The 12,058-nt window shown below is 39.7% G+C and overlaps 1 protein-coding gene across 1 annotated transcript in view; it reads left to right on the top strand.

Moving 5' to 3' along the window:
* The window catches only part of LOC121729058 (slit homolog 2 protein), a 68,782-nt gene extending 57,567 nt beyond the window's left edge, over window positions 1-11,215 (top strand). The window contains exons 2-4 of the mRNA XM_042117446.1: window positions 1,274-1,371; window positions 6,653-6,773; window positions 10,166-11,215. Of these exons, the coding sequence (XP_041973380.1) occupies window positions 1,349-1,371; window positions 6,653-6,773; window positions 10,166-11,215 (1,194 nt within the window). The 5' untranslated portion in view covers window positions 1,274-1,348. The remainder of the gene's footprint in view (window positions 1-1,273; window positions 1,372-6,652; window positions 6,774-10,165) is intronic.
* The last annotated feature ends 843 nt before the right edge of the window (window positions 11,216-12,058 follow it).

The following is a 12,058-nucleotide window of genomic DNA, read 5'->3' as shown; positions in this document are numbered from 1 at the left end:
TAGATAAACTTCTATATCCAGGTTCAGAGGCCAAAAATCCTCTGAACTCGGCTTCAGTGACATGAGGTTTTTTAACAGGAGTTTATCTTTTCACTAGCGTTGTTGATTGGTCAATTTTTGACGCTAGCCAATCAAAACCAATGTAAAAAGATATAGGAATAAGCACAAGATAGATATACCAATAACCAGGCTGAGCAAAGTAAACAAATCTTTCTTATACGCCTAACTTCCAAAATCTTTCAATCAATAAATTTAAAGAAGTTGTTAAATAACGTTTGTGTGCTAATGCTTATTAAAAGGTAACTGATTTTCTCAATGATAGCATACCTTGGGAAAAATAAGCTGACAGACAAAAGGCCGCTTCCATATAAATGTACCACATAATATTTACATACTTAATGTAAATTAGTTTAAGCTATTATTGTAATTTTCCACCTTTTTAGTAAAACCGGTGGTAGGCCTCATGTTGACGTTCTAAAAGTGTTAACTTTGTTAACCTATTTAAAAATTTTGATTTTTGATTTTTTGAAAAAACTCAGAAACTGGGTATTAGATACATACAACTTCTAAGTTTTATATGTCCAATTAATGGTTAATTATATTTTCGTTGATTTCAACTATTTCAACATAGCTAAAATCCATTCTAGATTAGTTTTCGAAGCAGTCATGCTAGTAACTAGTACCGTGTAGTGATCAATGATATTACTGCAGTACTACAATTAGTATCTGGCAAATTCACGGCGCAAATTCCGGCCGACGTGATCTGAGCTTGATTGCGCCTTATTGTTGCTAACTCAGCGTAAAAGCTTTTTATTACGACTACTTGATGTAGTCAACTGGGTTTACTATGTTAAATGTATTATTGTTTTTCAGTGTGATAGTTAGAATTCGTTTTCCGAATGTTTAATTAGAATATGTTGCTCGCATTTTATGTACATCAAAAATCTTTTATTACTCGGTAGCCGTGCTCCTTTCCCAGATAGAAAGTATTTCTATGCCTTTTATCGCGTGAAGCGTGAAGAGGCAGACCTTGAGGCAGACTGACACTTTGACATTTATAATTTTGGCGCGAATTCAAAAAATAAAAACTTAAAAAAATTGTTAACACATATCATGCAGAGATTTCTGAAATCTCTTTCGAAGATGCTAAATGTGCATTTACACACTTATAATATTTTGCACGGTCCAAAATAACATAATATGAGAATTTTCAAAAATCCTTCCATGGCCAACCACAGATAATACACAATTTTATTTACTAACTTTTTTCCAGGTTGGTGTAAGGTGTGAGATGGAAGTCTGCAGGTAAGGACGGAAGGCGGGCGTGCCGCCCCGTCCGCGCCCGCCCATGGCATCTGCTCTACATATAAGGTGAGTAACATTACCCAGGGCTACATCCTATCTTAATATCAGTTTTACTTTACTGGTAACTCCACTTATGTACTGGCAAATTAAAACTATATTATATGTTTAATCCATTGAGGGTTCTTGATATTCCGTTTGCCACTACGTAGCCTGAGGGTTTATCGTGTCAAATAGACATGTTTATATGACAGCTATATCGTGGCATATGACAGCTATATTGTGGTATATATGACATCGGCTTGAAATGATCTACTTAGCGGCACCTGGTAGAAATGGCATATCAAAAACCGTCATTAACATAAGACTCGACTTTATTTAATAGCAAATCCTGATACTACAATATAACTTTTTATCTCGATAAAAGGCAGCATATCTATTTACGCTGTGCAATAGATCCAATATTTTATCACTGTTCTTTGTATTTTTGGAACTTTTTCGTAATGCAAACAAACCAATGAATATTGTGTTTATTCGTTTGTTTGCATTGTATTATATTGTTACGGTACATGGTATACGGACACGTAGTGCCATCTAGCGACAAACCAGCAAAATTTACCGAGGGAACACAGGCAACATAAATCCCCTACTCAATACTAGATAGCGTTAGGTGCGCTAGTACATACTCGAATAGACTGTGCTCGAACTTTCTAGAAGTGTCTTGTTTACGTGTTTACCGGTTTATTTTGTTTACGTGTTTAGTTGTTTGTTTATTGTGGTACATGCTCGAGCCTCCTAGAAAGTTCCGACACTTGTTTACTTGTTTACGTGTATCGGGAACTTTCTGGAATTCGTCTCGCCATATAAAAAGCCGCAGGTAGACGGCGCGGCAGTTCAGTTCGTTTCGAGCTATCATCAAGGCGATTTCGGAGTGACAACAAGTGATCAATAGTGAGTGAAGCAGTGAAACCTGCGACTTGGCTACGACCTAGGACAGTGATAGTGCTTAGTGATTGGACCTAGTGATTAGTGCTTGGACTTAGTGAATAAAGTCTTCAGGAGAGAGTCACCAGGACTTTCTCTCCAAATCCTTGAACCTTAGCACGTAACAACTGGTGCCAGAAGTGGGATTTGGAGATGCCACTGACTCCGAGAGAGAACTTCAAGGGGAGTGTCAGGACAAGGGCGCAGCGAGCCGCTGCCATTGACTCCGAGAGAGGAGTTGCATGAGGCCACACCCACTGGGGACCAAGCTCCGCCCACTGAGGGACAGGCCCCGAAGGCAATGATGGAGGCCCAAGACCGCAACTACTTCTTGGAACGCTTATCGTCGGCAATTTCAGACTGTTGCTACCGCAAACGGATGGACGGAGGAGCAATGTCTGACCACTCTCACTGTTGCACTCAGAGGGCAAGCTTTGTCGGTCCTGGAGGCACTGCCACATACGGGAAATGGGTTCCAAGACCTGATAGAGGCACTGGAATCCAGATACGGGGAGCGACACTTGGAGCACGTGTTCCGTGCCCAACTGCGTGATAGAGTTCAGCGCTCAGAAGAAGGGCTTCAACAATGGGCGTTGGAAATTGAAAAACTCGTCCGGAAGGCATACCCAGGAGCTGACACCAAGATGGTCGACACGAATATTGTTCAAAGATTTGTCGACGGAATCAAAGACCTAGAGGTCAGAGCTGCAGTAAGGCTTGGTCATCATACCTCGCTGAAGGAAGCGTTGGCACACGCTTTGGAGGTCAAGGCTGTTCGCCATGACATACGGCAGCCCCATAAGATCCGTAAGGTCTTTGAGGAAGTCAAAGAAGCTAAGGCTCCCACAAGGAAAAGATTTGAAGTCATGTGCTATAAATGCGGTGAGAGGGGCCATCTTCAGCTTAACTGCCCGCAGAAGAAGACCCACATGGCAAGGATAGAAAGGGTCGAGGAACAAATAGAGGAGCTGAGGAAGTAAACAGTTTCGTCCCGTGCCTGGGATAAGGGGAAACGAATAGAATCCAGGACTAAAGGGCGAGTACTGGATGACGTGGAGAAAGCCCCGGTAACTGTTACCTCCCAGGCACGGAGCGGAGAAACAACGAGAACAAGTTCCTTTAGTCTCTTGAAGAATGATGCTTTGAGAAAGGCTCAAGAACGAGATGACGACCTTCGGCACATCATCACATGGAAGAAACGTGGTGACGTAAAGCCAATCTGGAGTGAGGTTGCACCCACTGGCGCTGTCACTAAGGCGTACTGGGAGCAATGGGACAGTCTGATATTTCAGGACGGAATTCTCTACCGGAAATGGCAGAAGGCTAACGGCAGAGAGTTCTATTTTCAGATGATTGTCCCAAGGACGAGAGTACCAGATGTTCTCCGCGAGATACATGAGGGCGTATCAGGGAGTCATCTAGGTGTCAAGAGGATGCTAAGGAAAGTGCGAGAACGATTCTTCTGGTTGCATTGTCGAGACGATGTACAGGATTGGTGCCGCAAATGCACTACTTGCGCTGCAGTGAAGGGACCACAGACCAAGAGCCGTGAGAACCTGCGGTTGTATAACGTTGGCGCATCGTGGGAACGAATAGCAGTTGACGTAGCTGGGCCATTTCCCGTGACGGAATCGGGAAACAAGTATTTTATGGTCGTCATGGATTACTTCACCAAATGGCCCGAAGTGTTCGCCATACCAAACCAAGAAGCTACAACAATCGCTTCTAAGTTAGTCGAAGAAGTGATATCTCGGTTTGCTGTGCCTCTGGAAATCCATTCTGATCAGGGCAGGAATTTTGAATCGCAGGTCTTCCAGGAAGTGTGCAGATTTTTGGGAATGCATAAGACGAGGACCACAGCGTACCATCCACAGTCTGATGGAATGGTTGAGAGATTTAACCAGACCCTTGAGAGGCATTTGGCGAAATTGGTAGATGACAAACAAAAGGATTGGGACAAGTACATACCACTTTTCCTTCTGTCGTACCGCCGAGCATGAGAGCATAAAAGCTACCCCGGCGTATGTCAATTACGGTAGAGAACTACGAGTACCAGTAGAGCTTTTGACAGGCGGATCACCGGAAGAACCAAAGACCGTACCAGATTATGTCTGCGATTTAAGGGAAAAGATGCGCTATTTACACGCCATGGTTCGGGAAAATGGGTTACAGTCAAGTGAGAACATGAAGACCAGATATAACCGGAAATCGAATACAAGCGGCTTCGAAGAAGGGACACTGGTGTGGCTGCATAACCCGACTCGCCGGAAAGGGAAATCTCCAAAGTTGCAGACCAAGTGGGACGGCCCATACAAGTGGTTACCCGATTGAATGATGTGACTTACAGAATTCAAAAGCAACCAAGAGGGACCTTCAAAGTGGTACACATAGACCGTCTGGCGCGTTAACATGGCAGTAACAATGATGCTCGGGACGAGCATCTCTAAGAGGGGAGTAGTGTTACGGTACATAGTATACGGACCATGTACCGTAACCTACCGTACCAGCGACAAACCAGCAAAACTTACCGAGGGAATACAGGCAACATAAATCCCCTACTCAATACTAGATGGCGTTAGGTGCGCTAGTATATACTCGAATAGACTGTGCTCGAACTTTCTAGAAGTGTCTTGTTTACGTGTTTACCGGTTTATTTTGTTTACGTGTTTAGTTGTGTGTTTATTGTGGTACATGCTCGAGCCTCCTAGAAAGTTCCGACACTTGTTTACTTGTTTACGTGTATCGGGAACTTTCTGGAATTCGTCTCGCCATATAAAAAGCCGCAGGTAGACGGCGCGGCAGTTCAGTTCGTTTCGAGCTATCATCAAGGCGATTTCGGAGTGACAACAAGTGATCAATAGTGAGTGAACCAGTGAAACCTGCGACTTGGCTACGACCTAGGACAGTGATAGTGCTTAGTGATTGGACCTAGTGATTAGTGCTTGGACTTAGTGCTAAGTGTTGTGACCTAGTGTGTGCTTGTGTGACCTGGACTTAGTGAATAAAGTCTTCAAGAGAGTCAGCAGGTCTTTCTCTCCAATTCCTTCGAACCCTAGCACGTAACAATATTTTTTGTTGCATTTACATAGTATCTGTTTCTAATTGTTTCCCACGATTTTTCAAGTAAGAAAATACAATATTTATCAAAGAATCGAGCTGCTGGGCTAAAATGCTCTCTTTGGAGAATCATATTATGAATCATAATATGATTCTTGTTTTAAATCGCAAAATATTCACTCTGCTTGCAATTCACGTCTAGTTTGACATTCGTCAGTTTGACAGTTTTGAAAATTCATTTTCTGAATTGATTTGAGAGGAATTGCAAAATGTGACCATTTTAGGTCCGCAGGTCTACATTTGAATAATTAAAATGTCCGAAAGGCTATTTAGGCCCAATTACGCCCAATGTATACCTGCTCAAGTCAAAGAAAGTAAGGTATAATCTACTAATAATAAATAGGTAGTTTTTATTATTCGTAGGGTATAATCTTTTTTCTCTAAATATCACAGCGGATTTTAAAAATAGTTACGGGTATTGTGTACATAAATTTAGTAGCCATTAGTATACGGCGACAACTTTCTAAAGATATATCATTGTGCCTAAAGTCTGACTGTAAATGGCGGGTAAATATTAAATATTTTATTAGATCGAATTGATTCGTCTCGTTTAATATTAAGCCCTGGCGAGGAGCCAAAGTCTCATCGAGAGGCAATTTGGGAAAGTACAGGCCTAACTGCAGCTTCATTTATGTAATGACAAAACTTAACATTTTTAAAAGTTCCATCAGTATCAATAACTTAAATCGCATTATTGAAAATCCGATATTCGAAGTCGTATCGAATCAGATATTCTTAAAGTTTCCTCCGTATATGGGTCCGATATGATACTTTCAGCTTTATTGACGCTATTCCATTTTCAACTTCAACTATCATACTAAGAAATGCTAGTAAGTTTTAATAACATGCGCTTTACACAGAAAACTAAAAGTTTTTAATAATATTATTTTTAAATCAAAAATTTCTCATCTTTATTGCGATGAGTTTCGTATAGTGAACGTGCAGGAACTATAAGGCAACAACTAGACATGACGCTAGTAAATAATATACTGCAAGGATTAATGGCACCATTTCGCAGAATCATCGTTGCTCACGTTTCATATAGACAAGACCACGAACATTAACTACCACACTCAGAGACTTAACCTTAAATTTAATTAAGAGTTTCACAGATAATGTATGATGATTAATTGATTATGTCAAAATTTTAAATACATGACATTTGAGTAACTCTGACTGATAATTTTGAAAGTTCAGAAATTTTGTGACTCTTCTCTCGGCTTAAACAATAATAGGCTGTATAATGCAGGTGGCTGGTGCGGTGTGTGGTCGCGTTCTCGGCGTGGACGGTCATCGGGCAGGCGAGGCCGCTGACCTCCAACCTCGTCCCGTCCTGTCCCACTGAGTGCATCTGCCTATCACAGTCGCAGGTAATTTTGCCAAATTCAAATTCTTTAGAATACACACACAAACAATAGCGCAAATCCGGCAGCATAAATCACGAAGCAGTATAATAATTATCGTCGTCTAATAGGCTACTTGACCTATTTTCTTTCTTCATGCTAATCGCTTCATAATTATCCATTTTCACCAAAAAATCGAATATTTTAAACAGTAGAAACCCATAAAAATCTTGATTGAAAAATATGCCTTTTAAATGGCGCCGAAAACTCTGACCACAACACTGTCCGCCATAGTGTGACGTCATATTTTTTGTATTTTATACTTTCTTTATTGAAATTTTTTTAATGTGCTAAATGTACGAGTCTAAAAGTGCCCAAAAAGTATAAAATAATTAAATAAGAAATTAGAAATCATTTGTAATGTTGAAAACTTTTGGAAAAAAGTTTTGGCCATTTCATTTCCCGTCTACAATAAATGGAGATAATATATAACTGATGTTTTATATGAATACAAATCATATTTTCATAAAATCAAATTTTCAAATCGACTTTATTTATCAATCACAAGCTTTTATTTGATGATAAGGGTGAAATACGGTTTCCAAGGCCAAGTTCTACTAGAAATATGCATTTGCTCAATGAAACTGTATATAGGTCAAGTAGCCTATTGTATTTATATTATAAAAATACCGTTCATGTATCAGTATTTGTGTCAAATTTTCACGTCCATATATTCAACATGTATATTATCGTTAATTGTAATATGCCTCTAATATAATATAAAGAACCATCTCGTCATACTCGGAGATTTCTTGGACTAATTGAGACGACTTAAAATTTATATGAAATGGTATTTACATGCGTAACTATACCTACTCGTAGTATCTGAGTATTAAGAAAAACAAAAAAGTCAACAACAGACTGTCACCTCAGTCCACCCGTGATCACGGCCGCTGTAAAGTAGCCGAAACGTCGGGATTAATAAAAGTGCCCGCGACAAAATCCGTAAGTGTTTAGACCTTGTAATATAATGAGTGATACTCGCGTAAACCTAAGAAATCATAAAAAGTAGAATATTTTAAATGAAAACATAAACATCTAATGTCGTAATAAAATTAATACTTATCTAAAATAACCATTTCGTCATACTTAAAGAATTTTTGAACTAATTGCGACGGCTTATTTATATGTAATGGAATTTACAAATGACTACTACAACCATACAGTAGCTGAGTATTAAGACAAACTAAAAAGCAGAATATTATTTTTTATGAGAACATTATTCTGGAAAATCTACTCTTACTTAGTGCTTAGTATGCTTTCGACGGAACATATAAATGCCAGGTTTTAATGTCCTATTGTTTTCTCTGGCAGCACAGTAAAACTGTAGAAGAAGGAAAACCACCAGAGATAATAGAATAAAGGGGAAACTACAATAAGTTGCTCATTGCAGTACACAAAACAAACGCAAACACAAAGAAGCTAAAATTGGAAACGCCAGTATACACGGCTGGAAAAAACTAGTAGGCAATAATATTTATAGACAGAAAGTATCATACAAACTTGTTATCAATGTTATGGCTAAAAAATCTTTATTCATAGATAAGTAAATGACGGACTAAAGTCCCCGGTGACTGTTTTAAAACAAAATGTCAGTAAATTTTTAAAAAGCTTTTTTTAGTTGATGTTTTGCCGAAACAAAATAAAATAGATTAATAAAACGAGCACGACCTATAAAAAAAGAAACGAGTATTTTTAAAGTACTGTTTATATCGCCACGAATATCACGAAAATCCAAGCTATAGATAAAAAATGAAGATTGTAAATATAGGGGTATCATTGTGAATAATTTATTCGGACCGTGTTCGGACTATCAAACGTCCAAACCGACGAAATCGGAAATAGGAAAGTCACTAAAATAGTTTTATGCTTTGTTAAAAATAACTTTTAATGCTCCAACTTTTTGTTTAGCTGTATTTGTTGCTCTCTTTACTTAATTTAAATAAATATGAAGAGGATATTTACTGAAACCATAACATAATATATCATGAAACATTAGTAATTAACTAAAAATACCCATGAAATATCAGATAAAGTTTTTATATTATCATCGACTGTTATTATACATACTTATATGATATAATTATTATATAACTTCGAGTGTTACCAAGCTTTCAACGTCGTCATAGATTAAAGTCATATTTTATAAGTGAGAATATAAAGCTTAAAAACAATTAGTCGGCAGAAATCTTTTCATTTTGTCGGATTCTGGACTTGTATTGATCCTACGAAGTCACATCTGCTTTGCAGAAATAAATTTATAAAGTATCAATTTCAAGTTAAATTGAACATTTTTATGTCCGAGTTTAATTCATTATTATAATAGCACAGTAATAGGTAATAGCACCGAGTAATGTTTTGGTTTATAAACATTTGTGTTGAAAATTACGGGTGCGTATTTTTTGTCTGGATATTTTCTAATAGATTGTGACTTTGAATATATTATTGGAATGGTAACCTTTAGACAGTCTTTTTTAATACTTATTAAATCAATTTAAAAATATCGCACATATTTTAATTTAATAAGTTCCACGTAGTTTCTCTTTGAAGAAGCTTAGGAGCTATTTTAAATTTTGTACGTTTGGATTCTATGCGTAACACGAATATCTTAACATAAAATAAATGTATGATGAGATCTAAAGTGATACGGAAGTTGATTCTCTTTAAGCTTCACTTTAGTTACACAAATATTATGGTTGGTTTTACTCACATTTTAACACTGTTCTGCTTTATCTACCAATTCACCGAAAGCGATAAACCGTCGCATTTACGATAACATACACAGAGTGATCAATTCGGTCGCGGCGGAATTGCGTTTATATTGTTTGATTTAGCAATAAATTTAATCTCCCACCTAAAATCCTATGGCGCGATGATACGCACGGACATATTTTGTTTGGATACGGATTAAGAATCCCAATAATAAATAATAATAACATTTGCTTTCAAAACAGAGAGTTTCAAATTCAATTTAACACATTCGTACCATGTAGAGACTAGAGGTCATGTAGGTGTACTACGTCATACATTTCTATAGCTTGCCAATTACTGTCGTGTACAATGTGCAAACATCTAGATGTGTATAAAAGAATTTATAATCACATTAATGAATATAAATTATACTTGTATACATATGGCTTAACCATTAATGTTTATTTTAGACCAACCCTGCAAAACATCTAATTTGCGAGTAAAACATTGACAAATGACATTCGCTACAAATTACAATTCACGTAATAAACGCTGCAACGATTGAATTAAATAAACAGGACCATTAATTTGATTTATAATGCGACACAGGTCGGGCACCGTGCAGGTGTGTAGTAGAGCGTTAATCGCTAATGGGCCGGTGATTGCAGGTGGTGTGCAACAGCGCAGCGCTGCGCGGCGTGCCGTCGGCGCTGGGGTCGAGCGTGATGCAGCTGTCGCTGTCGCGCGCGGACCTGCGCGTGCTGCGCTCCGACGCCTTCGCCCACCTGCGCCAGCTGCGCCGCCTCACGCTCGACGCCTGCAACCTCACCCGCATACGTCCCTTCGCCTTCCGCGGCCTGCCCCGCCTCGACGAGCTTTACATCCAGCACACTCCCCTCGCCACCGTCGACGCCTTCGCTTTCGCGGCCCTCCAGAACATCTCCTCCATCGTCCTCACGCACAATAAAATCGCCCAGATAGAGGGGTACGCGTTCGCCGGAACCAATTTTATTAAGCTGATTTCGCTGCGGAACAACCCCATAAAGAGGGTCTCGGCCCACGCATTTTCCGGGCTGAGCGAAGTCACTCAGATCGAGCTCCCCTCCGGAATTCGATCCATCGAGCCGCAGGCCTTCGCGGGACTGGAGGGCGTCGGGGTCCTGGAGCTCGCCTACATGGACCTGCCGGCCCTCCTGCCCGACACGTTCTTCGGGCTCCTGCGCGTCGGCCGCCTGTCGCTCCGGGAGTCTGACCTCGGGGTGGTGAAGGTGGGAGCTTTCGACGGGCTGCGGCGGGTGGAGACCCTCGAGATGTGCAACAACAAAATAGACGGCATCGAGGAGCTGGCGCTGGTGCAGAACAACAGCGTAGCCACGTTCAAGATGACCGGAAACCACATGCTCGAGAACCCCGAGCTGGTCGTGCTGGAGGTCGAAAATATCGTCATACGAGGCAACCACCTGCCGTGCGAGTGCGGACGAGACCCTCTAGCCAATCCGCTGGCGCTGACTCCGGATTTCGCGGAGGAGAATCAGTGCATATCGCCGCTGAAGGTTCGCGGTCGGAGCCTGGCGAGCGCGACGGCGGCGGTGTGTCGCGGGGAGGTGGGCGGCAGCGCCCGCGCGCGCGCTTCGGCCGGAGCCGCCCGCCGCGGTGCGCACCTCGCCCGCCGCCTACTTCTGGCGCTGGCGACGATCGCTTACCTCGTGACCGGCTGAGTGCTCAGTGTTCTATTGCTGTTCTTGTATGTGTCTGTAAATATTGTAATATAATGTATAAGTGTAAATGCGAAATTTTACATTGAATGGTTCCGTTCATTCAGTATACGCAGGACCATGAATAAAATTTGCCTTTTGAATATTTGTTTTATTTCCATTCCAATATATATAAATAACTATCATGATTAAAAATATTATCGTGTGTGATGAAAATACGTGAATTAAAGTTAAGTTTTTTTACAACAGTAACATTATTGAAAGTCACTTTGCTTACCAATCACTTTGAAATAGCTTAACAATTTTCTTAATAACAGCTATTCTATAGCTGTTATTAAGAAAATTGTTAAGCCATTTCTTCAGCGCAGAAACATAATACTAATAACAAAGGGACTTCATTGAGCTTGTTATTTTAACATTAATATTATAATAATATTGTAACTCTATAGAAACCTTTGTTTTACGGCAAGCGAAATCAATATTAGAAGAAAATATTAATGTGCGAAAGATAATTCACAGAATATTAGACGTAATAGACAAAAGTCTGTTAAAACAATATAAATTCAACATAATAATGCCTACAATTTGTCTACAGTGTGACGTCTGTATAATAAGTGCCTCATTACGATGTTTACCGAATGACCACTTTATATTATCATGTAGGAAAATATTTCACAGCAATTATTCAAGGATTTCATCCACTTGTACGATTTTATCAGATATGTTATGTACATCGGAACTTGTCATGTAGGACGTTAAAAGCAATTCTAAAATGAATATTAAGGTGGAATAAGTCTCTTGCTACATATTATACTTACTTATTAATTATTATCATAAGGCTCTTTA

This window comes from Aricia agestis, chromosome 7 (assembly GCF_905147365.1).
Source record: "Aricia agestis chromosome 7, ilAriAges1.1, whole genome shotgun sequence".
NCBI classification, from domain to species: Eukaryota; Metazoa; Arthropoda; class Insecta; order Lepidoptera; family Lycaenidae; genus Aricia; species Aricia agestis.
The sequence above is the reverse complement of the archived record's forward strand: the minus strand, read 5'-3'. Positions and strand labels throughout refer to the sequence as shown.